This window comes from Falco naumanni, chromosome 8 (genome assembly GCF_017639655.2).
Source record: "Falco naumanni isolate bFalNau1 chromosome 8, bFalNau1.pat, whole genome shotgun sequence".
Taxonomy (NCBI): Eukaryota; Metazoa; Chordata; class Aves; order Falconiformes; family Falconidae; genus Falco; species Falco naumanni.
This window is the reverse complement of record NC_054061.1, coordinates 56,895,373-56,921,193: the sequence shown is the minus strand read 5'-3', so window position 1 is coordinate 56,921,193 and position 25,821 is coordinate 56,895,373. Positions and strand designations below refer to the sequence as shown.

Sequence of the window (25,821 nt, the reverse complement as noted above, 5' to 3'; positions counted from 1 at the left end):
CACACGGGGCATCCATGTGGCACGGTGTTGGGATGCACCACAGGAGGAACATCAGCATTGATGCTGCTCTGAGTGCCATGTGGTTTCGAGACCGTTCAAAACATCTTTGGGAGGGAGCGGAGGCTGAGAGTCGTGTGTTCATACTGACAGCAGCAGAGCAGATGTTCTCGGTGGATTTTTTTGTCGTCTGCAAAGGTTCAAGTTTTTACCACAGACTTGAGAATATCTTGCACTTAGTTTTAAAAGTCTCATGTCCTGCGCTTTGTAACTTACATCTCTTTTTTTTTTTCTTTCTTTTAGTGCTTTTCATCACAGGGGAGATCTTGTGAAATTAACCCAAATTTAACCTGCAGGTCCAAAACATCCAGCTGGCTGGATAAAGCCAGTGCTGTTTTTTCCCCCATGATTTTCACAGCTAATCTGATGATGCTCTGGCACTGACAAAACTGTACCAAAATTAGCAAGTTACCTGTCACCATAGCTGTTTTCTTCAGAGCCTTATGGATCTTCAGTATTTCTGATATTGGCCCAACAGTGCATAAACATATGCTGAAAGCTGTTGTTGGTACTGGGTAGCTCCTAGCTGCCATTCATTCAGGTCCTGCACTGCTTTGCCTACTGCCTTTGAAAACCAACATGGTTTTTATTTCCATCTTGAGGAAACACAGAAAAATTTACACAAATACTATAGACATGTGCTGATTCAACTGGTCCAGTCACTCTTTTATCTAGACCGCTCATGGCGGAAATATCAGAAAGTGGAGGGTAGCAGCATCGAATATAAAATTAATGGACTGAGAGGCAATTTATGCAGCATTCAGTCTGGAAATGCAGCAGACCCCACAGAAAGGACAATCCAAGAGAAAACCAAGCCAAGCATGAGGATAACTGTGCTTTAGGCTTCTTTAAATTGAGATTCTGATGGCTTTTTAAAAAAGAAATTATTTTGTTGTTATTACTTCATTAACACTAGCGAATTGGCTTGACCTTTGAGCAAGCAAGAATCTCCTCCTGGATTGTATCCCTGGTTGCGGGAGGTACAGCAGAATGACGTGAAACCATTGCATTTTGTGCAGCCATCTGCTGTTGGCTCTGCCTTCCCCTGCTGCTGCACTCCCATGCATGTTGCATCAGGACTGTGGAAGTGGTGGCAATAAGCTCTTTGACTTTTAAAAGTCAAGTCCTGCCTCCAAGTGCCTGTTTTGTTCTCCCTAAAGAGCTTTTTTGATGATAGTGCTTTGTGATGTCTAGAGAATGAGAACTCCAGTTAACCATAGCTCTGAGGCTTGTTCTCTGCAAGGTACCTGGAGAAAATGTGCTTATTCATTTTTCCCACCATTTTTCTTTTCATTTAGGTCTTCATGACAGAGTTTACAGCCTGCCAGACATTAACAGTAAGTAAAAAAAGAGAACTGCAGCATGTGCCTTGCAGTTCAGGAGAGGTTTCCAACGTCTTTTTCTCTTCACACCCTCTGGCTATGGGCACTCCAGCGCAGTTTGGTGTTGCTGGGCCAGGGAGGACATCTCTCCGCTGCGGTGGAGGTGGACTGTAATGCTCACCTCTCGCACTGCAGTACACCTGGGGTCTCCAAGGGCGGACTCAGATACAACGGGGCTTTTAGTTACATGCCAAACTTGAAGCTTCCCAATACTAATCATCTCAATGCACCTAAGTTGTATGCTCGTAAAGCTGGCCGTGTTCTTAAGGAAGCCACTGAATTTAGGACTTGGGTTGTGTTCCTTAGGAGCCCTTGCAGGAAAGATTTGCTGCACCTTGGCATTTGATATAGGAAAGAGCATTTTGCCTACCTTGACTTTGGATTTGATCAGGCATTTGTGCTGTTCCCAACGTACTGCTGGGCTTGGCAGTGATCTGGCTACAGAGATGGGGACCCAGAAAGGGACAGGTCACTAACAGTGGAGCTGGCTGATGGGAACCAGCAGAAGCAGAGCTGTGCTGGGCTGAGCCATAGTGCCTTCAAATACTGGAGTCACACCGGGGAACTTCAGGGTGCTCTCTGTGGTGCAGATGCCCTTCATTTTCCTGCAGTGGTCACTTCCACATCTGTGATGGTGCACAGCTGGAAGGGGAAGCTATGAGAGGCCAGCCAAGCTTTTGCAAGATCAAGTGCTGCCTGGGAACTGCACCCCAAAAAGCCTCTTACCCTACAGACTTTAGACAGTGATCACTGCATGCCAGCTGCAGCGCTGGGGCTACCTTAAAATGTTCCTGTCCTTTTCCCATCCTTTGTCCTCTTCCCTTTACTTGTGCAACCTACTGGCCATGGTGTAGTATGTAAAAAATTCAAAAAAGAAAAAAAATATGTTGGAAGTTATTTCTAATATGGACCTTTTCATCCCATAGAAGAAGCTTGGGCTCACCTACGTGCATTGGTGAGACCACCACAGTGGGGACTCACCTCCTGCAGGAACGGGGTGCAGGAGCTGCCCATACACAGTGTGCCATTGTCTCCCCTCCAGGTGAATGCCAGCTCCTCACCAGTGGTGACATTGGGGACAACAGTGATGACGAAGACAATGTCCTTCGTGGAGCTGAAGCAGAGTGCTACAGCAGAGTAAGCGTTTTGTTCTGGGGCCTCTTCTGCTTCTGTGCCCTCAGCTGCTGATGACCTGCCTTGGGCGGTGGTGGTGGTGGTGTTCTATGCTGCGTTCCAAACTGGGCCTTTCTCTTTGTTCTCCTCTCAGATATGCCCCTCTCCCAGTTTGTGTAGAAACAACCAAGTCAGTAAAATCACAAATACTCGGTCCTCTGGACAAAAGACCCACTCCTGACATTAAGGGTGTCCCCAGTTAGTATAAAAGTTCCAGCTCCTACCCATAGAACAAGAACACACCTGTTTTTTTCACTAGAATAAGAGATACCTGGTAGAGTAGCAAAGCACAGCTGGGTTCATGAGTATATCACATTATCTCCTGAGTTTTTCTGGGACTATACGAGCAGTGTAAGAAGGGTGATGTGAAGTGTATTTGTCCCTGCAGCATGTGTGAAATCTGCTGGTGTGTTTGAAATGCTGGTACAGTTACATACGTGCTGTTACGTACACACCATCTGAACCTGTGGCTACGGGTATGTGCTGCATTTCACGTACTTGATACTTCATTTTGATCTGCTTCTGAAGCCTTGGAGGTTTGCCCAAGCTGTTCCTGACCCAAGGAAGCCGATGACCTCCCAAATATCTGGAGATCTGCCCACAGCTTCCTTTCTCTGAAGAAAACAGGGAGATGCTTCAGGACTTGAAAGCATCTCCTGGATCTCTCTCTGAGCTGTAACCTGGCTCAGATTTCCCATAGTGACTTTATAAACCAGGAGAGAGCTTCTCACTCTCTGCTCATGGCCACAGTCCTGAGCCAGAGTGTGGGAATCAGGAACCCACTTTTCTTTTGGTGCAGCATAAGCACACACTGCCTTCTATATATTTCACCTGGCTCCCTGCAAGCAGGGCAATGTCTGACCCAAATGTTCTCTGCAAAAAGCAGGAGCCTTGTTTTGGGCTGTGCAAACTCAGGCAAACTAAGGAGACAAGGGCCCTTCCTCCCCTTTTCTTCAAGGTCAACTGGGTTTTATGCTGAATTTTCCTTTCTTGCACTTCCTATGCTAAGATGTGCAAGACAAAGCGCCTGCTGTCTGTCCATCCCTTTGATTTTGAACTGGACTCGGAGTACTCTGCTCAGTCTCGCCGCCAGTCTGTGCAGCTCTCTCCAGCAGCCAGCAGCCCGGATGCTTTCCAGGTACTGGGCGGGGGGGTGGTGTGTCCTTTCCTCTCTTCTGCCTCCTTGCTACCTCTGCTATCTCTTCCTTCAGCTATGAAAACCCTTCAGCTGGTGTTGAGAGGCAATGGTGCCAATCCCTCCTCCCCACAGCCCCACTTGCTATCTCTCCTTCCATTTGAAGTTCTTTGCCTCAGGCTGAGTCAGTAGGACATGTGACTGAAGCAAGGATGAGTGGTAAGATGAGATAGCAGGAGATTCTCTGGCCTTCTCCCTGCAGATTTCTTTGCTCTCTGCAGACAACAGATTTTTCGTCTTGTCCCAAGACTATGGGGCACCCTAGTTTCCAGTGAGCTTGTGAGGTTCAGTACTCAAGGGATAAAATGAAACTAGACTCTTCTCCCATCATTCCATCCAGTCTGGGGATGGTTTTGCCATGTGCTGGTGGCAGGGACGTAGCTGGCCAGCAGCTTCATGGGGCACACAACCTTTGTAAAGTTGAGAAGATGAATCCCACAGAGCCAGTGTGATTGCAGCAATGGCACCTGCATGGTGAGGGCCCCCAAAAGTTAGAAGGGAGAACACAGGGACATCAAAAACTGCATGAACACTGGTTATTTCTATATAGGAGACTGTATGTGCCTTAGTGTCAGGAGGTCCTGAGCAGAAGTGGGACCCACAGACAGCTACAGCACAAGCAACAGCAGTGAGCTGCACCCCGTGATCCCACCAAGGGCTGGGGCTCAGTCATCACCACCTTCCAGCTCCAGGGAGGAACACAAACCAGGCTGCCCTGGATGTGGCAAAAGGTCTTCCAGCCTGATATGCTTCAAATCAAGCTTTTTTTGGGCTGCTCCTCTTTGCCTTTCCTGTTGAAATTTCACTTTTAAAACATTAAACAGCTCCTTCTTCCTTCTAATGATACTGTGACACTTTCCTCCTGGGTGGGAGCGGGATGTGGTAAGATGTGCAACAAAGACTTTAAAAAAAAAATCTGCTGAAGGCCACGCAAATTGCTAAGAAGCTGGGGCAAACAAGTAGGTTTGTTCTTCCTTCATATAAGCCCGTCTTTATGCAACAGAATTCAACGTGAGTCTAGGGAGGGCTGGCCTCTGTCGAGATCATTTGAATCAGATTTATCGGTTGCAGATTTTCGGAGGGGCAGAAGGTGGCTGGTGGTTGACTAAGTGGGAGGGCACAGCCTCTTAAAAGCCCAGAGCTTTTTGCAGCCTAGAACTCTTAGCCTAGCTAGTGAAAAAATTAACAGTGCCCCCTGGCAGTGACGAGAAGAACGTTGCTCAAGGTTTGCCAGCAAGGTAAAGTCTTTAAAGTGTGTGTTATTAGGAACTGGCATCGTAAAAGGTCACTCGATGCACGTATTGGAGGATCAGGCTAGGAGCTGTTAGCGAAGGTCAGGAGAGGCAAGGAGTCCTCACGGGCAGCTGCTCAGCAGCAATCCTCCTTTCTCAGTCCTTCCCAGATTTCCCCAACTCAGCTGAAGATGCCTCCCAGAAGGAGTCCAGGATCGCGGATGCAGATCTGGTCTTCCACCACGTCTTGCAGGAGCAGGGACGGGGCGTGAGCCCGCCGGAGCAGCACTTCAGCACAGAGGTTCGGCTCACCGTCAATTCACGGAGAAGGAGCCTGGAAAGAAACACAAAAGCTGGTAGGTGCCTCTGGCCAGGCTCTCTTCTATCCTTTCGAGGACAAGTGGCTGCAAGTGTTGGACCAAAATGAAAATGTCTTTGAATTTTCTGAACAGTCTTAAAACCGCTAAAAGACCTGAGGGTCAAGACAAAATATCCATCTGCAGAAGTGATTTTTCTCATAAAAGAATCGGCTGAAGTTATCTAGTTGTAATGGGCAGGTCCTGCTCCCCACAAGCACGTTTCTCAAAGCCAGAGGGGTGGTTCTTAAGGTGCCCGTCCCTTTCATACCTAAAAGTCCTGTCCAGGGTAGAAACCAGATACAATGAAATGGATGCTGCTAGAAACAGGAGGACGTGTTTCCTCCTGCAGGCAGCGGTACATGAGTTCAACTCCTTGCCAAAGGGTCTTGTGGGTGCACAAAGTTTACTTTCAAGGGGACTTGGAGTAAGACTGAACAAGAACGGGAGGCAAGCACTGGGGGTTGCTAAGTAGCATCCTTGCAGCTGGGCAGGACACACTGGCAGGCTACAGGATCCCTGGTTTCTATAAAGCCCCTCACAAATGATGGTGCAGAATTTGCCTTTTCCTACAACTGCCTTTTCCTGCTGGGATAGCAGAGCCAGGAGGGCTGGAAACTGGTTTGTGTACATGCAGCTGTAGGATATATCCTTCTGGGTGTCCAGCTGCTTGGTTGTATTTTCAGGGCACTAGGAAACACTGGGTAAACCTTACTGCACATTGTTTAAATTCCCACTCTGAGCCCTGCTGGGGTGACACTCTGGCTTGTTAATTCCATTTTGTCTCATTGGTTTTGTCTCATTTGAAATTCTCCTTTAAAAGGGAGACTTTCCACTCTTCAGCGGTCCATCCTGGTACCTCTCTAGCCTGATCTAAACAACTTCCATCACCTGGACAATGCAGGAAGGGCAGCGTCCAAACCTGGGCTCTGACAAAATTGGGAAGGCAGTAGCAGTTTTCAGTGAGGGTCCTGGCTGCTTGGGGCGGGACAGCGCCAGGCTGGGACCGTGCTGGGCCTGGTGCTGTGTGGCCACAGCGGGTGGAGCTGCAGCCTGGTCCAGCGTAGCCATCCTTAACCTTGGTCTCTCTTGCAGAAGCATCTTCAGCCAAAGGATAGAAAGTGTGATCTGGAGAAGTGTCTTATTATTTGCTTGTCTTAAGGATGGGGCCAATGTCCAGCAAGGACCTCAGGGGTGTGAATCTCTTGTACCTTTGTGCTGAAACCTTCTCTCTCCAAAGGCAGCCCCTGGAACGAGCAGCCCCAGTCCCGGTACTCTGCAGATATGGACACCTCTGATGAGGATGTGAAGGGAGCCCAGTTCCCTGCCTACCCACCCCATCACATGAAACGCCGGAACAGAGCCTCCTCCCAGGAGAACATCAGTCACTCTGGGAATCAGGTACCAAACAGCTGTTGAAACTCTTGTGAGATCAATTCTGTGGCCAAGCCTCTCTTGCTACAAATAGCAGTTGTTATCTGTGAGGTACAGGATGGTTCAGAGAAGAGAAGCAGTGATGGCAAACTAGGGTGTGACCACGATAGTCTCCTGGCCTGGATGGATGTGGAGCACAAGCAGAAAAGGTGGTGTGCCCTAGGTATCCACACAAGCACTGCCCCTTCTGTGCACTGGTGGTTTGGTGCCTGTTCTCCCCATGTGCAGGTCCAAGAGGGAGCAGAGTGGGTCCCAGATCTCTGCAGACTTGAGATCCCTCATCCTCTTCAGCTCAGGAACTGAAGAAACTGGGGGTGTAGCCACTTTGCATTGCCAGAGCAATACAGTGGGCCTGTGGGATGACCTAAAACCTGGCTCACCTAGGTGCCACCACCAAAATGAATGCCCAGGCCATGTCCTGTGCACTGTGTTGTGAGGAACCTGCCAAGGTGCTCATGAAATGGGAACAGGACATGAGACCTGAGAAGGTGCATTTAGGGCTCCTTCATTCATCAAGGTGAGGGAGAGTAGATATTTCTCTGCCCTTTTAGGATGATGCAGAAATACGCTGGAGCTCTGTGCTTCCTCTCCCAGGTTCTCCTTCCAGCCCTTCTACTTTTGCAGTCATGGAAAAGAGAAAATCAGGCGCTGGTTGGTGCTGCGCTCCACCCATGCTGCTGCCACAATAACCAACTTGCCTTCTTTGCTGTTAATTTTCCAGCTTGTCCTTATCAATCTGTGAAATACCTTGGTTTTCTGTGTCCCCAAAAAGGCTTTTTTCAATTGAATGTGCTGGTGCTTTATGATTAGGCAGAGGTTTGGAGAGAGATGTTTAATAAGCATCAAGATCCTTTTCTTCCTTTGCAGCATGTAGTGTTCCTGCCCCAGTAGGACTGGGTCAGGACAACCTGTCACATATCACTCCTGAATGATGATAATAGGGGGAGCACTCTGGAGAAAGGTGTCAGAAAGGCTGCAAGCTTGTGTTTTAATTGTCAAGGAAGAACTTGCCGTTCCTGATGCCACCTTTGTGAAGGGTGGGTGGTGAGAATGGTAAAGCATTCCTCAGACCTCTTGAGCAGCAAAACGCAGGGTGATGTTTGGCTACAGATACACAGGGAGAGGCAGCTGCCAGCCTCTGCTCACAGCTTGTAATTTTACATGTCCTGAACCCCATCCAATACCCTTGGGTTTGGGTAATCAGTGCAGGGATCTATAACCACAACCATCCCTCAGCACCACACTTCATGTGTCTGTGTAGGGAAACTTTTCCTATGCCTTTTCCTTCTCTCGGCACATATTTTAATTAGTAAATGCCATTCCTTTTTGAGTTGGCAGTAAATGGAAGAACCCTGGACTGGGTGTTCTTAATGAGGCCACGGTACATTAGGCATGAAATGTGCACCATGCTTTGCAGTCGGGAAATGGGGCCAAATTCCTACCAACCCTTCAGATGACTTCCTCCATCAGCTGGGCAAGCTCTCGCTTCAGGGCGGTCCAGCAAGCTTTGTGGTTTGCTGCATCACACCAGTGCCAAGGCTGCTGTGGAGCCTTGTAAATCTCTAATGGTTACGAGACATCTTCTTACTCACAATTTAACCCCATTTGCTCTTATGCCAACATTGTTCATTAGCTTAAATGGCTCTTTATCCTTCCTGCCCTTTGTGCTGCTGATGTGTTTACAGCTAGCAACCGTATTCCCACCAAGCCTTCTCCTCACCCAGCAGGAAAAGACCCAGCTCTGTGCTGGACCATTAACTTCAGAACAATGCACATGTGCGTTGTAGTCACCGTTGGCCAAGGAGAGGCCAGGTACAAGCCCAAGGAAGAGAGAAGGCAAGAACATCCAGGTTTCAGTGCTATTCAGCTCTGTTGTATCGGCAGAGCTGGAAGAGGTTCAGAAGAGGCTGGTGTCCATCCTCTTGTCCTGAGATTGGAGGAGATAGAGGGGCTGAGGCTGGCAGGAAGGCAGAGACAGGCCAGGAGGGATCTGGGACAGTGAGCAGTGGACTGCATTCTCCTGAGCAGTGAAGCGACGGCTCTTGAGTTGCTTGCTTACAGGCACTTCCAAGGTATGTCATGTAGCCATCATCAGGGCTTCTGGGGTATCCCAGTCCCTGATGAGACATCCCAGAGAACAGCGAGCTTGGCTGAGTACAACTGGTCACCCTGGCACTGCAATTCTCAGAGGCTGTGCCTTCTGGTGGTTCAGGATGTTGGCCTGTGAGGTGTAGGGTCCAGAAGCACGTTTGCTAATTCCCATTAACCCTGTATGGAATCCCACAGCCTGGCTTCAAAAGCAATGCTTTCCTGGTTAGACACCTTGTTGGAATCTGAAGGTTTCAAGAGGTGGAGAGCTCAGCTCTGTGCCCAGCGTCACTTTGACATCACAGGTGAAAACCCTCTTCCCTAAAGGTGCCTTAGGTGCAGGTTTGTCAAAATATGTTTGATCTGAAAATTGGTTTTACTTTAGTTCTGGAAGGAATCCACTGTTCAGTCCCAAACACAAGAAACACTAACAAAAACAGCTGCTGTTCCCTAGCCCTGTGACTCCAGGTGTTAGAGCAAAATTTAAAAAGAAAACCCAAAACACAATTAGAAAAAAGCTCTCAAACCTGATGAGACATAAAAAGAAGCCCTGAACTGGTAACTGTGCAGGTCTTTGCCTTTAGGTCTTTAGAAGCCAGGCAGGAACAGGACCAAGCCATAAGGAATAGTGCCAATTTACCAAGTTTCTCCCCAAAAGACGTTCTGCTGTACCTCAGGGGAGCTCAGTGGTTCTGGATTCCCAAAGCTGTGATGATGTCTGGCTCCTCTTCTTTACATAAAGGTTCTCTTAGAGGTCTTGAGCGTTTGAGAGACTGAAGGCAGCGCCTCTGCTAGAGTAACCTGTCTTCCCTCCCCAGCAGCAAGTGATAGTTTACCCTAACTGATGTCCTCCTTATGTGCTGTGTTTAAGTCTCTTCACTTTAAATGTTGTAACACAGAGCACTGTTTGCCAGCCTTTGTCAGGCAGAGAGCAGCGCAGGGCGGTCCAGCCCCTCATGCGGATGCATCCTAATGGTGACCACCATGAATTAAAACCAGCCTTGCTTGGCAAGGAGAGTGAAAGCGAGCTCTTCAGCTCCTATCCTTGTAGCCCATCAACAGCAGACTGTGCATTATGCTCTGACCTCTCCCAGCTTCTGCTTTATGGAGACAGGGAAGTACCAGTGCTCAGTTCGTCACCATCTCTTCCTCTGAAGCTGATGGCCCATCACAGACTTCCCATTGTCACCAGGAGCGATGCAAGACTCAGGCCTTAAACAGTGCTGAGAAACCACTTAGAGATGGATTGGAGAGGGACTGGATTGCTTCCTGCCTGTGGGTTTAATGTTGCTTAAAGATACATTCAGTTTGAGATGGTAATTACAGAGCTCTGCTCTCCAGTGTCAGGTTTTTACATTCATCTTCCCTTACAAAGGTGCAATCTGTTGTGAGGAACTAATGAATCAAACACTAGCAAGCACAAAAACTAAGTGAGAGGACGGAAATGTTACAGAAACAAAGCCAAGCCCTCACATATCTCTTTGTTACTGGATTTACTTACTGCATTTGCTGCTTGTTCCCCTTTGAATGGGAGGCAGCCACTCAGAAGAGCAGTGATGTGGGAGGCAGTGTTATAAAATGGGCAATATTTCTCATCATTTGTGTTTTATTTGTTTGGATCAAAGGAGAAAGATTTTTTTTTTTAAGAAAACAAAACTTCAATTTCTAAAAGGAAAAAAAAAAAAGCTTCCTTTAATGTTTTCAGTGATTTAACCACAAAAGTTTGTCTTGGTTCTTGAGCATAAATTAACTTATCTTTGATTTTCAGATTTTGTCTGTCTTTCTCTTCTCTACTCTTCTCTCCATGCCCCTTTATTCAGCTGGAAGAGTGAGGGAGAAAAAAGGGGGAAGCATCTTGGTAAATCAATGCATGGAGAAGTCAGAGAATTTCCAATTGTGTTGGGGAAAACTTTAAGTTTTTCTATCTGGAATTTTTCAAGGGAAATTCTTACCTTCTTCCCTTCCAGCACTGTATTGGAAGTGGGGTGATGGGGTAGTAGCTGCTTGAGAAACATGTTACTAGGAAGTGAAAACTGATGTTGACTTGAATTAGAGGCAGCATGAAAATGATGGCAAGATACATGGCTTTGTGACAGCCTGATGCTTTTGTCTGGACAAGGTACGCAGCAGGGCCGGGATGCGGGTTTATGTTCGCTGCATCAAAGCTACCAATGTTTTGTTGGGAATTGCAGTGTGCTGGGTACTCAGCATCACTTTGAGTTTTCCACGTTCGAGGAGAGGCTGTGCACCTCCTGGAGCTCGTCGGCATATCCAGGGCAATTTTTAAAAGACATTATTTTTTAACATCTTTTAACTTGGCACACGGTGGCGGTGTCTTGCTGCTTTGCTTGCTTCTTCTGGTGGTTGCACTGTTTTCTTACTGTCTTGGCAGTGGTGGCTGGTCTGTTCTCTACTTGTTTTCTCTCTCTCTCTCTCTCCTTTCCTTTAGATTCATGAGCTCAACAAACGCATGTCTGCAATTGAACGCATGCTGAACCGTTTGGAGGAAAAAATCCTGGTGCGCTCTGACGAGGTAACCGGGCAAAGCCGGGGCACTCTGCAGGGATGGAGCGTGGGCTGTGCTGGTCCCTTCCCTTGCTCTTTGGAGGGGCTACTCTGAAACAGCCAGCACTGCAGGGAGAAAGCCAGGCAGACAAAAAGACTCAGGTTGGTTGAGTTTAATCCCCTGCTTTGGCCTTGGAAACTCTTCCAGGTGGTGGAACACCTTAGAAAACACTGCATGGCAGAACAGAAACAGAAGCGAATTAAACTCGTGGCTTTTAGGCCCCCATGCAAGCCAGTGCCTTCCTTGGCCCTTCTGCACAAGGAAAATTTGGTTTCAGGTTGATACTCTATGAAATGCTAATTTCAGGAGTAGGGTTAAGTGGATGTCACTACATCCGCAGAGCTGTGACAGCTCATTTGAAATCATGGGAAACTCAATTAGTACATATGAGGAAGTCACCTGGTTATTGTGAATGAGAGATCTGAGTCAAGAAGGATTTCTGTCTCTCTTCTGAGCTGCCCTTGTCTTACCATGCCATCAAGCTCAGAACAAAACAGTTAAATTAAGTTAGAGCTGGGCAGGGATCTAGAATCTGTGAATACTTAGGTCGCTTAACATTGATTTTGGGTTTCTAATTTTAAACTATGTACTCTTCCTTTGTGTGAACCCATCACCATGAGCTGCTCTGGTGGCTGATGGCTCAGTAGAATGGACAGTGATAATTATGGAGAAGTCCCCTAGGCATAAATGAAACAATGCAATGTCTTCTTTTTTCTAAAATCTGTAATGGGGATGGCCGTGTTTGTAATCATTCAGTGTTTCTGTCAAGGGAGTAGGAGATGGGCACATTTGCAGGTTCCTGTGCTTTAGTCCCGTGTCTAGGGCAGATCAGAGTAGAGGCAACGGGTCTAAACTGCTATGGGACAGGTTGAGGTCAACTTCTAAGCAAAGCTTTCTAGCAGAAAGGATAGCAGAGCCTGGGAACAGGCCACCTGGCAGAAAGATTGCCTGCTGCGGACGCCGCACCGCTGTTCAAAGTCATTAAGAACAGCTTAGGCAAAACCCCACCAAGTATGACACAGATCATTGTCATCCCATCTTAACGCAAGGGACAATGAGTTCAGAAACTTCTGGAGATCCCTTCCAGTGCCTGGGAGCCTAATAGCATTATTGTCCAGGTACCATGAATTGTACATAAGAACAGGGCGAGGTGGAAATATGCCATCTATCCTACAGGAAAACTTGCTGTGTGTTTTCTCATTGCAAAGATTAGCTAGAGGCTCTGAAAGCTACCTCGAGGAGTGGTATTTCATGTGGCTGCTTCCTTTACCCTCGTGGACCATGTCTTTGTGTCGTTGTGATCTCTGTGCTCGGAGCCACCAGCCAGGCTGTGGTTCCTAATGAAAACGCAGTATTTTTTGGCCCCAAATCCCCCGTGCACATCTTTTTAAGAGGGGGGAAAGGCAATTTTCCAAAGGAAAATCAAGCATGTTCTTGGGGAAGCAGAAAATGGGAATGGAGGTTCATTAGATGAAGGGTTTGCACTCCTCAGCATGGAGTTAGAGTGTAGCTCGCTGGATTCTGCTGCACCCCTGGGCAGTCTGACCACCCCTCGGAAAAATGGGTGCAGCGAGGGGGGCTTGAAGTCCCCTTTGCAAAGTCCATCTGTGGTCACACTCATCGAGCTCCTCTGCTGGCCAGTCTTGGTGAGTGTGTCTGGACCTGGGCATGCCCTGTTGTCCGTCACAGGAGACACTTACACAGCTCCCTTCTGCTCCTTCAGTCTCCAGCTGCAGACTCCCAACTTGATCCTGATGCCGAGGAGGAGGAGCTGAAGAGGAAGCTGGAGGAGTTAGCGAGGAACATCAGTGACAAAGAAGTCTCTTCTGAAGAAGAAGAGCGTGAAGAAAAGAAGAGAGCAAAGAAACCAGAGATTAGTTCCTCCAGTGATGACGTGGCCAGAGATGCTCAAAAGGTAATCTGTGTCCCCCCACCCATACCATGCTAGGCTCCATCTGTGGTTCCTTCTGCTCTCAGTGGTTTATGGCTTACACCATAGTGCAACTCTTCTTCTGTCCCACACCTTGATGCCTTCCAGGGCTGTGGTGTGTCTGACTTAGCTGCCTGCTTTAACACAGTGTCAAAGGATAGGGAAGTCCCGGAGTGTTGGATCTGGACTTTTTTCCTTGTAGGCTCTCCCAGTCTCATCCAAGAGTCAAAAGTAAAGTCTCTTATCTTAAAGGTCTTTTCCAACCTAAATGATCCTATGAGTGGAGGTCTTGCAGGCTACTGCCTGTTATGGAGAGGCACACAACCTCCACATCTATTTAGAAGACTTGTCTTAGGATCTGAATGTCACTGTGGAGAAGAGAGTACTGGGGTTAGAGAACGGTTCGGTGATGACTGAATACTGGCAGCCTTTGTCAGGCACCTGCTACAGCCTGAAATGTGTCTTCCAGACCTGTCAGTGCTCCTGAGTCACAAAATCCCTGGTCCTGCTTCCACTCTGTTAGGTCAGCATCTCCTGTACTTACAGCACTGTGTTGGCTCCTGTCCCCTACCCAGGTGTGGCTGATCTGTGGGGACATGGGTCAGGGAGAGGAGGAGGGATCACAGCATCTATACAGCCCTCTTCCCAATCACCCCAGAGAGTCCCTCACCCCCATGGCCCAGTGCAGCTCTGATTTATCCCCCTGCCTGCTGGGTGCATTTCAGAGATGTCCTCTCTCCCACTGTATCCCCCCAGCAGGGCTGGAGAGGCGTTCGTTGGGGTGCAGCCTTGCAGGGGAGAACTGCTTCCCTGGCAGGAGAGCAAGGGCAGAGGTAGGCACCGGGCCCCTTCCCCCTCACCTCACCCGGCAGGCACTAGGGCTGGGTGACAGCGCTGGGGACGAGCAGCTGATGACAGCCCAAGTGACTCAGAAAGAAAAGGAGATCTTGTGTGTCTCCAGTTGCACAGAGCCTCCTGAGATGGTCCGTTAGCGCGAAATGGAGAGGTCAGCATTCCTTGTTGGGTGTCGAATGGCTTGTTCATCCCTTCCCTTCTGCCATGGCCATGGATGGGGTACGTGTGTGTTTTGCTCAGACTCATCCACCACTGGTGAGCACGAGGAAGCGAGCAGGGCCCAAGCTGTACCCCTCCTTTCCTGCAAAGCTCCTTTCATCCGAGGTTGCAGAGTGTCTCATGGTGCCACGAGGCCTCTCCTTAACGTGGTTTCGTTTCTCAGCCTCGCAAGGCAAAGCCCGGCTGCTGCTGGGCTTGGACAGTGCAGCTGCGCGTGCACATGGTGCTTTTAGCAAGTCTGTGTCAGGTATCAGTCTCTGCATGGTTCTATGTAAAATCTCAGGATTAGAGCAAGCAACTACTCCTAGGACAGCTTCCCTCATGGTTTTTGGAACCATTTGCTGCCCTCTTACTGCCCCTGGATCAGCAGTACACTGCATCCTTACCAAAAGCCTCCTTTTCTGCCTCCTTTTTCCTGAAAGCTGCTTTTAGATCATTGCTGCAGCCAGACTTTACTACTACTCATGGGTTGAACAATGTGCATCTTCTGAGTAACCATTTCCAGTTAGTTGCCACACAGAGGTGGTAACTCACCAAGCCAAGGGGAGTTAATTCCTGTGTGAGCTGCTGATCTGTGGCAGACAGAGGACCAAACCCTGACCTATGCTGAGGAATAAGGAGACGTCAGTAGGATATCAGTGTAAGCTTCTTGATTCTCATAAAATGAAGCCTGGATTCACCAGATATGCTACTTTCTTTGACCAAAACCCAGCTATGAAGCAGGGAGGACACAGGCACAGTTGTCTCTCAGTGGGGTCCTGCAGGCAGGTGACACTCTTAGCAAAGAGAGACCCAGCTGGGTTGCAACAGCACAAGCGGAACCAAATGTGAGAAGTGAAACCAAATTCAGCTTTTTGCTTTATGGTAACACTCAAATTAATTTGGGCAGTATTGAGTTAGAAATGCCCTTATATACCAGATCCAGGCTTGGGTTTTGCATGATTCTGAGTTCAGTTTTATGTGAGTCCCCTCTCCAGTCAGGAGGAAGTCTTCTAACTGGGGAACACTGCGATGAAAGCACATAGTCCTAATGGAAAATGTGGAAAAAAATCTGCTGTACCATGAAGGTACCATAAAATGATTAAAATGTCAGCTGGACTGAGTTAGCTGGTTCTCTGCAGGACGGCTTGCCTGGAAATACGTGCAGTCGTAAACACAACTGTTTGTTGCCAGTGCATATATCACCCCCCATCTCCTTGGTTTCTAGGGAATTATCAGTTGAGAGAGAGATGATGATTTCTTCAGTCTATTTTTACATGTGGTTAGTGCCTTATCAAGCGAAAGGCAGCAATTAGGAGTATTATTGCCATCAGTGCTCCTTGGCATGGGAAGAGAGGACTTTAGTCCCAAGTTCTGGCAGTGTGGCAATACAATAATTTTATGAGTTTGTTTTGTGGTTGGTTTTTTTTTTTTTCTTTTGCCACAAACTTAAGGAGTTATTTGCATCTGTGCTGGGGCCTGCTGAAGTGTAAAGCAATATGCTGCAATTAGATCTTAACTGCAATTAGATCTTAACTGCTGAGTAACTGGGTGGCCTTCAGGTGGCCAGGTGCTGCTGCTGTCAGACAGCTCCTGTTGGCATCATTTCCAGTGAGTGACACATCCCTGGATAACCTCCTTTACAAGCCTTTTGAGATGACTTCTTTTGTCACAGCCATCCTCCAGAAAGCACGGGCTGAGATCAAAGCTCTGCTTTAGCCACGCATCCGTCTCTGGTGGAGAGCCCTTCAGGAACAGCGTAAGCCCTTTAATTATCGCTGCTTCATCTTTCTACAGCTCCTGAAGGTCCAATGCCCGTCTCACCCCCGACTTGCGCTGTTTTGTACACCACGTTAAAATAATGTCCTTTTTTTTTTCCCCCTCCCACCCTCCACTTTGGCTGTGACGGGCGTTTGCAGAGGTCATCGGCTCAGGCTTTGAGCGAAATCACGGCCAAAGTGCTGAGAGCCATAAATGCCACGGAGAAAGCAGTATGTGAGTCGTTGCACGGAGAAACCCAGTGCAATGATAGCTGTGCCCTCCTCGCGGGGCAGCTTCCCAGCCTGCGAGACGGCAGAGAGGTGGCCGAAGTGTACCGTGAGCTTGAAGAAAACGTAAGGTTCATGAAAGCTTTCATCAAGCAGGGAGGGCACCGGGGCGGGGTGGGAATACGGAAGAAACTGCCCCAAAATTCTTGTTAGTGGGTAGGTCATCATTACAAGGATGGGCACGACAGAGGGATTAGAGTCCAGTCTTGTCCGATGGTGGCCAGGGCTGTCTTACAAGGGAGGTGGCACAACAGCAGGTGGCAATGTCCTGCCTTGTGTTTTTCCTTGCCTCGGCTCCTGGTTCCCCCAGGTGAGGGCCAGGGAGAGAGGACAAGTGCAGTCCCCAGCTTGCTGTAGCATTGTCTTGCTGGACTTCAGCAGTCCTGTGCTTCAGCTGCAGCAAAAGCTTTTGTCCCACTTCTCTTTGGTTCCTGCCCAGCACTGCGTTTCATCAAGGCTTTCATGACTGAGCATAGCATGACCTATCTGTTCACTAAGGCTGACTTCTGCCTGGGGCTGATGGGCTCATGCAGGTGATAAGTTTACACCTAGACCATAATCCCCTGCTAGGTTTGCATGACACTGTAAAGCACAATAAACAATTTTTTTAGCTACTGCAAACCCGAATGAATCGATTGATTCCCCATGGGAAATGAATTGCATCCACAGTGTCATTTACCAAGCACCAAAGAAACAGTTCAAAGATGGGGCGAACAGTCGCATCTCCATCTGTATGGTCAGGTTTCACTGTCACAAACACACTGCAATGGGGAGCAGGGTTTTATAATGCACTCTGTGCCTCGTCTCTCGTTGGAGAAAGCTTATACATAAAAGCAGGGAGCTGCTGGGAGAAGTGTGTGCTCAGAAACTGCACCACCCAGTTGGTTGCTGGCCAAATGCAGTGTCCTAGGGGACAAGAGGTGCCTGCGTGAAGGTTTTGATGTTCCCCCTGTCTCAGGAGAGGGGATAGGGCTGGGAAGGATGTGAACTTTGGGTTTAGTGCTGCCGCGGTCAGCAGCAGGGCAGGGGCAAGGTGATGGTAGGCGATGAGGTGCATGCTCATCCTGCGGTTCCCTCGGGGGCCCGGCTGAGTCACGGCTGGCTCCCCGCTCTGCTCTCCCAGGCATGCCACCCGCCTCCGAGGGTGCCAGGAGACTGACGGCCCAACACAAATTGTGTCCCTGTGACTCATAGTTTGAGCAGCTTCAGGGATAGCACCCGCAAACAATTGCAATTTGTTATGTCTTCAGGGTTTGCGCTGGGGTGAGTGGGACCTGTGGGATGTGGGGCATGTTGCTGTGATTTGGGTGGACACTCTGTACTTTGGTGCGTGCAGGGGCTCATGCCAGGCAGTTTTGCACAATACCCAGCCAGGAAAAGCAGAGAGGTTTAGAGGAGCAGGAACTGTATTAGCAGTGCCAAGATTTTGGGACCAGTCAGCAAAACAGTGGCCACAACCCTTCTGATCTTCGTGTGTGATTGTACACCAACATATCAGTGTTTCCTAAACTGCCTTGCTTGGACTTGCATCCTTATAGTAGCCCAGGAGAAGGCAAGTGATGGTAAAACCAGTGGGTTTATTGGGATAGGTCCCTCTACCCTTCTTACCTAGACAGCAAAGGCAGCATGCTGCTTCCAGTAGCCACTGTGCACCCCAGGCTTCCTATAGCCGCTGTGCACCCCCAGTCAGCACCCCCATGTTCACTCCACTGCTGCACTGGGCTCCATTTGCACGCATGTTTGTTGGGGCTCTTTGCCAGGACTGTTCCTGGGCATTCAGAGCAGTTCCTGGGCAAAGCTGCCTTCTGCACGGGTTAGGTTGTTTAACTGCCCAGAGCCAAACTCCCAAATCCTGACCCTACTCCCAGGAAACCCAGCAGCACAGACACCCTTAAAACAGACTGAGTGGATCTGAAAAGTCAGTCTGTCTCCTTCCCAGCTCACTGCCACCGCAGGACGTGGCAGCCTGCACTTATTTGCCGGTACCTGCTTCTCCTCTGAGCAGACAGTGTAATGATGCTGATGCTTCTTGAGCAGATGACTGACTTTTGGTCCTTCCTGTGTTCTCACTGAGCTTTTTACCACTTCAGCTGGTTGGTAATTGCTCTCAAAAAGCCTGGGGAAGGGAGGAAATGAGATGAAAAGCCCTGCCAGAGCTGACTGGTACTGTCTGTGCTGCAAGGCAAGAAGGTAGTCGTAAAATAGGGGCAGGAGCTGTCAAGTCTGGGGCTGCAGCCACATCAGGAGAGGAGGACTCCAGGGAGGTTAATTCTGCAGTGTGGGTTTTTTCCTTGTATTTCAGGTGTACCTGACTGCTGGGAAGACCTACCGGCTTGAGAAGACCCTGAAGGAACTTGAGGAAGGGGCTCAGCACAGCGGCACTACCGACTCAGAGCTGTCGGAGCTGGAGGACAAAGTGGCTTCAGCAGCCGTGCAGGTGCAGCAGGCAGAGAGCGAGGTGAGGGCTCGGTTCTGAGAGCTGCTTTGCCCAGCCAGTGACGACAAACAAAGCCAGTGATGGACCCTCTGGCCACCATCTGTATGTTTTTTTTTTCCTTCTCTAAAGATATCGGATATCGAATCTCGAATTGCTGCTCTGTCCGCTGCAGGGCTGACAGTGAAGTCAATGGAAAAGGCGAAGAAGAAGTCCATCGGTCAGGTGAGAATGGAGGACGGTGGGTATGAGAGGTGCCAGCCCCGAGATGTGTGTGCTCCCCTGGGTTGTTGCTGCTGCCCCTGGGTGCTGTGACGGGCTGCCTGGCTTGCTGAGCTGTGCCCAGCTCCCTCCCTGCTGCCTGGTACTCTGCCCCAAGGCTCTGAGAGTGGATGTCTCACTGAGGACGGGGGACAATGCTGATCCCTTACAGGATTTTGTATCTGGGGACCAGTGCTCTTCCCAGGGCTGCAGGTAGGGCGTGCAGGGCTGCTGCGTCCTCCACAGCCTGGACTCAACTCTTGCATTTCCATCCTGATTTTTATAATCACAATCCCTCAGGCAGAGTTACTGCCGTGGCAGTGCGCTGCCTCTTTTGCTCACCTTAGGATCAGTCCAGGCTAAACAAGAGCTGAAAAGGCAAAGAAAGGCAGACCGGGTTGTCTGCCTCTTCTGCACCCCCAAGAGAAACCTCTGTCCTTCCTCTGCCTACAGGCTGCCTGCCTCCACTCTCCCGACCCCACCAGCAGCAGTCCTGGGGAGTCTTCAGATGACATTAAAGTGAGTATGTGTTTAATCTGTGCCAGCTAGTGCATATGGTATGGCACTAAGCCTGGAGACAATCAAAGTCTCCAGGCATCTGCTTTCAAAGAGGTGGCCTTGTAGGGGACCTCTGTCCTCCCATCCCCTTCCCCACAGCAGGCTGCTCCTCTTCTCTTGCAGGGGATGCCCGGACTGCAGGGGTTCAGGAGGAAGTTCAACAGTCCCCTCGAAATCACCAGTAAGGACCGCAGCTCTGCCCGTGGGAGGTGGGGACGTGTGGGTGGATGGGCTCGCTTTGGGGATGCTTGGTCCTCTCTCTCTGCATCCAGCTGTTAATCTGCACTGGGGGTTCCCTCGCCCGTGCTCGTGGCCTCCTGTTAGAACAGCCACAGGGGAAACCTGTGGTGGCTAACTTAGAAAGGAGGAGACAACTGGCAGGATCAGGGACAGTGACAGGTCAGGCTGAGCTGGCTCACTCCTCCAAGAACCAGGACTTTCTCTTTAGCCTGGACTCCTGCCGCCTCCGAGTCCAGAGAGACACCTGCCTTACTGCATTTGTGGCATCCCGTTGGCTGTTAGACCCCAAAGCCTCGTCCAAACCCATCATCTCTTCTGACAGCAATTTCTTCCTTGCTTGGCCACCTTGGGAAGGTATCTTCCACCCTGTTGCCCACCTGCCTCAGTCACTGATCTCTGGTGGGGGGCAAGAGGTCCTCCACCGCCCAGCTATGCAGCTATGACAATCAGCAACTTGGGAGTGCTTTAAAGTAGATGATGACCTGAAACTTGGCACAGCACCTTGTGTGGTAGGGGGGCAAACGCAGGAAATATTTCACCCTGACCGATATAAGCAAGCCATTATTAGGAAATGATTTTTCTATTTCTCTCTTATCTCACCTCGTAAGCTTACAGGCAGAAAGAACGGCTCTCCTTCCAGATAATGGAAGATGAAGGGAGGGAACAGGAGAGAGATCATTTAATGCAGAGAAGGAATTGCATTTCCCCCACGCCTGCAGATAATTAACAGTGCCGTTTCCCAAGCTGAGGCTGCTAGGTAGAAAGGTCTCTTCTCCTCATGCTGAGGAGGAGTCATCTGCTCTCCTTCCTGCAAAGGGCAGCCAGATAAAGGCAGCCTGGGGAACATGTCAGCCCCACGAGCAGATAGAGGGATGTGCAGTCAGCACAGATGTCACCAGGCAAGCCTAATCCGCTATGCCTGGCCTGGGCGATGGGGCGACTCAGTCTCCTGACCACCCTCCCTGCAGGGTAGACTTACAAAGTTGGGCCTGCAAAGGTGCAGCTGGCAGAAGCTGGTGGCAGAGGAGAGGAGATGACTTAGTAGGTCAAGACAGTGTTTTAGGCTTGGGTGGTGAGAGCTCCTCGGCTTTTGCTGTACCGTGGAAGTTTCTAGAGCAGAGATCTCGACTGTTGACCGCTGGCAGGCTGACACAACTCTTGCAGCACTCTGGAAACCCGAGTAGCAACAGCTTTTTCCTCCCTGTTGTCAAAGGGTTTCCCACCACCCTCCTGGAGAGGGAAGTGCAGGGATGCGTCTAAAACCCATAGCCGGCAGGGGATAGTAGAACCCAAGTGACTTGGTGGGTAACTGAAACCTCCAGTGAGGTGGGTGAGGGATGAGGCTCACCTCCCTTCTTTCACTACAGGTCTCGATGATTCCTTTGACCGCAACTCTGTTTACCGTGGCTCCCTGACACAGAGAAACCCCAACGGGAAAAACAGGAGAGTGGAGAGGCTTTTTGCGGTATGAACACAGCCACTCAGGAGGGTTGCTGGCCTGGGCTCCCCACGGGACCTGCCTCCCTGAGCTTGCACAGAGGAACCTGTCCCTGCCTGTGCTCTCCTCGAGTCAGTGGAGCCCTCAGCTCTAGGCATTGGTCTCTCCATGCTGGCCATTGAGGGCAGGCATGCCTGGGCATCACCCGCTGAGGCCTGGGATGTCATAAGCGCCAGGGTGGGGGGACCAAACAAGATGTACATCTTTGAATTCCTGCTGCCTGCATGGTCCATGGGATGGGGCAAGTCCTCCTGCCATGCAATGGCAGCTGGAGGGGACAAGGAGCGCACTGGCCTCCTCACCTGGGGTGACGCGGGCCCAGCGGTGACCTGAGGTTTCTCCCTTTGGTGCCTTACAGAAGCCTGTGATGACCCACCTGTCCTGAGGAGAGGGGGGACTCTCCTGCCACTGCATTTCACTGACCAAGACAAGACCTCAGCACAAAGCTTCACCGCCTTCCCCCCAACACTTGCTCTTCCTTCTCCCATGCCGCCTCTCCCTGAAACGCCGGACAGGAGGGAAGCCGGAGGCCATGGGCAGAAGGTCTTGCCAAGAGCTGCCAAGGAGAAGAGTGAGGCACTGGCATGCCAACAGCTGGCCAGGGGCTTTCATGGGAGAATGCAGGCATGAGACCTTGGCCTTGGGCAGCTCTTTGGTACCAGATCAGCTAAGGGGACCAGAGAGGTGCAGAGCAGGAGTGACCTCCTCAGAGGGACCTAGATGTCAGCATGACTTCTCAGTATGGGGACTGGGGGTGGTGACATGGTCATCACTTGGTAAAAGCTGTCAATGCCTGTCCCTGCTTTCTCCCAAGCTGGTGCTGAGCAGGGATAGGAGCTGACAGTGGGTGAAGGATGCCCTTAGGGTACCCCAGGTAGAGCAGGAACCCGGGCATCCCAGGCTGGGAATCACATCCCAGTGCTGGTCCATCTCCCTGCGATGTCCCTTGGAGCATCACCTCCCTTCCCTGAGCAGCAAAGCAGGGTGAAAGCAGTGCCAGCTCACTCCCAGCAAGCACTTGGCCAACAGATCTCTGCACAAAGTCATGCTAACACCTGCTGAGGCTTCTTGCCACCATGCATGAAGCAGCTGTGACCATCTGAGGATGTGAGTGAGGCAAGGCTTGCAGGAAGCAGTGGTAAGAAAGGTGGAAGAAAGGCTGGAGGCTTGCTGGGGATTGGTTGTTCCCAGCTCTCAAAGATATCCTCTCTCCATGTCAGGCTATATCAGCAAGTTTAGAAGGACTCCAGCAAGCAGAACATAGGTGCTTCTCTGGAGGCTTTCCCTGACTCTACAGAGGGGTCAGCCTGTGCCAAGAGGTGCTTTGTGGACAAGCATGTCCCCTGTCCCTGATGATGGGATTGTAGAACCCCTCTGGTCCTTGGAGAGGGGCTGTGATGGCCTTTGGGGGCTGCGGTGGCCCTGGGCTCCTGCCAGGTGACAGGAGCATTGGTAACACCCTCCCCCAGACACCCCAAATGTTTTCCCTCCAAAATTTATTTCTTCACATCCACTAACCCTGGTGGATCAGTTCCCAGGACATCAGGATAGGGAGAGGATTGCTTTCTCTTACAGGTCACCCTGGAGGAGATTCACGTTAAAAAATTTTGCTCAGTACCTGCTTGTCCCTGTCCTTTATAGCCCCCACCTTCCTCCTTCCACAGTGGGTGACGTGGGGAGGATCGCTTGCAGCCGGAGCAGGGATGTCAGGCTGATACTGGCAGTTTCCCATCAATGACCACTTAGGCTGGACCATTCCTGTGCATCTGAACTAAAACCACTTTAATTATGAGCGATAGTATGCGTTCTCATGCAAGTAACACGTATGTTTAGCTTTGGTAGTAGTAGAGACTGCTAACTGCCTAGAAATTGGTCCTGCCGTCATCTCACAGCAGTCTTGTAAGTCCTAAGTCTGGGCTTCCCAGCTGGAAAAAAAACCAAAACACTTTCTTCTTTTAAAATGAAATCCTTCTGGCCTGAAGTTCAAAAGGGTAAGTGCAAACCACTGGTGGTGTAGAAACTCGCCCAGACACCACGGCATTGCTGGGTGCATCTCTTGCCACTCAGCTGGCCTCAAGGCTAGGATGGCAGCTCCTTGGCTGGCAGAAAGGAGCTCCACCAGGATCTGGGCAATGCTATGGGTTTGCACCCACCCCTCTGGTACAAGGCTTCAGCCTTCACCCCAACCACATCTCTTGTGGTATCTGGTTTCAGCCATAACTCAAGTCCTTCCTCGCAACCGCTCAGATGCTTGATTCTGCAAGGGAGTCCTTGCAGCGAGCCTCAGCAGTACAAACTAAGGCATCGTCCAAGCTGTAGTCAGCCACATTGTTATTTGCTGGTTTCCTACCCCATCTGCCTGTGTAGAGATTATATATATGTACACTAAATCATGCAATAAAGCCAATTTTAAGTCCAGATCCTAGAACCCGTTTTGCAGTGTCTGTTCTTCCAGCTCACTCGAGCAAAGGCTCCTTTCTCTTCCCATCCTCTCCTTTAACCAGCTGGTGCACCCCTTACTTTAAAAGTAGGCAGGCAAAAGTAGACAGGAGCTGGATCGGTGGCGTCGAAGCAGAGCAGGGGGAGGTGGTGATGAACAGGACCGCAATATGACTTGCCAGATGCTGGTCACAGAGCCGGAGGTGTGATGAGCGTGGGTCAGTGGTACCCAGTGGGGAGGCCAGGTGGGCAAAGGGGATGCACGGTGTGGGAGTAAGTAGGGGCTGATCCTGAAATGCGCTGCTCTGACTCGCATGGAACACAAGCCCAAAACATCAAGGGGTTGCTTTAAATCTGCATTAAATAATAGCAACAACCCTGGGGTGGAGAAAGCTCTGCTGAGCTCAGGGTCCAGCTTTCCTTGGCTAATGTGGGGGTTTTTTCTCCTCTCTTCACCCCTTTCCCTGCCTTTGATGCCCCTCTGCAGCAGCCATCCTGGGTCCCACTCCACTTCCTTGACTGTCCCTCAACACACTGTGCTCAGGCATCAGAGCTGACCATGGCATGAGATGGAGATTTGTCCCAGGGCAATGCCAGACCCCTGCCCACACCCCACCAGTGCTGCTGTCTTTGCCATCCTGCCAACAGAGATGTCCCTGTTTCAGGGTGTCTCAAGTCCCAGTCACTCCAGTTTAGCCTGGGGGTGCACCTGTGCTTGCATACCTACTGGCCCTGAGCTGGCTCCTCCAGCATCACATCCAGCAGGACAAACATCATCAGGAATCTTTCCCTGGGTGCGGTTTAACCCATTAAAAACGGGAGATATGAAGCCCTCCTGCAGTGGGGACAAGCCCATTCCTACCAGCCCACATGCCCCAGCAAGTTGCCTTCCCCTCTTCTCTGTATGGTTTCTTTAAAGCAGCAGGGTTTTTTTGGCAAGGGGGTGTTGAAGGAGAAAGGGTGGTGGCATCCAGCATAACTCTCGCGGTGGAGCAGGTTTGTGGCAGCAGGACCCCAGCATTTAGGGCAGCATCACCCACCAACCCCCCCAGTGGGCGGTGGGTGAGGAGCTCCCCACGGGCAGGGTGATGGAGCAGAAAATTCCCCCTTGTCTGAAATAACACTGGGTCAAGGACAGGGACTAACATATTCCCAAGCTATCCGCCTCAGCTAGCGCAAAACGCTGGTCTCTTCTGAGTCACGAAAATCCCTGTGCTGATTTGATGAGAGGGGACAGCGGGGAGGGGAGATGCCCTGGCTTGGTCCCTGCTGGGGCTCGCCTCTGACATCAGCACGAAACTGGCCATAAAAACGGCACCCAGAGGGGACTCTGGCTCAGACGGTGGCCGCTTGGCTCAGCGGGACGGCAGCTGGGCACCTCGCCTCACCACGCCACGGTAAGTGCAACCCTGGCAGAGGGGAAATGCTGCTTTTCTCTCCCTCTCATGACGCTTTTGTTGCTGGATAATTTCCTGAGCGCTGCTTTGCCTCTGTGTCTGTGTCCTTGTGTCTGTCCAGCTGGCTGGGAGGTTTCCAAAAGGGGACTGTAAAAAGTCGGTGGCCGCAGCAAACCTGAGCTGTCAGAAGCCCAGTACAGCTCCTGCCTGGCATGCTGCAAACTTCTCCTTTGCAAAAGTCCCTGGAAATAAAGCTGCTGCTGGGTCCCCACGGCATCTTGCTTAACCAGCTCTCCTGCTTCTCCCCCTTGCCCTGCTCCCTCATTGCATGTGGCTGCAGAAATCAAGCCCATTGCTCAGCCCACCCTGCAATGTCCCGCTCATCGCCTCGGTGCCCTAAAGCATGTTACAGGGTGCTGCCGGGTTATCATTATCAGCAGCTGGGTCCAGGGGTGGGTGCCAGGGCTGCAGAGGTGGCCA

General features: G+C 50.4%; 1 protein-coding gene across 2 annotated transcripts in view; it reads left to right on the top strand.

The window, feature by feature from the left end:
* Positions 1 to 23,925, top strand: part of MLPH (melanophilin) — a 29,018-nt gene extending 5,093 nt beyond the window's left edge. The window contains exons 4-17 of one of the 2 annotated variants that reach the window (XM_040604669.1): positions 1,356 to 1,394; positions 2,482 to 2,576; positions 3,622 to 3,750; positions 5,200 to 5,395; positions 6,636 to 6,796; positions 11,367 to 11,450; positions 13,207 to 13,398; positions 16,386 to 16,580; positions 18,817 to 18,972; positions 19,081 to 19,173; positions 19,663 to 19,728; positions 19,891 to 19,948; positions 21,375 to 21,472; positions 21,864 to 23,925. In XM_040604669.1, coding sequence (XP_040460603.1) covers positions 1,356 to 1,394; positions 2,482 to 2,576; positions 3,622 to 3,750; positions 5,200 to 5,395; positions 6,636 to 6,796; positions 11,367 to 11,450; positions 13,207 to 13,398; positions 16,386 to 16,580; positions 18,817 to 18,972; positions 19,081 to 19,173; positions 19,663 to 19,728; positions 19,891 to 19,948; positions 21,375 to 21,472; positions 21,864 to 21,890 — 1,589 coding nt within the window. In that variant the 3' untranslated portion in view covers positions 21,891 to 23,925. The remainder of the gene's footprint in view (positions 1 to 1,355; positions 1,395 to 2,481; positions 2,577 to 3,621; positions 3,751 to 5,199; positions 5,396 to 6,635; positions 6,797 to 11,366; positions 11,451 to 13,206; positions 13,399 to 16,385; positions 16,581 to 18,816; positions 18,973 to 19,080; positions 19,174 to 19,662; positions 19,729 to 19,890; positions 19,949 to 21,374; positions 21,473 to 21,863) is intronic. The other variant, XM_040604668.1, reaches the window with a different exon arrangement.
* The last annotated feature ends 1,896 nt before the right edge of the window (positions 23,926 to 25,821 follow it).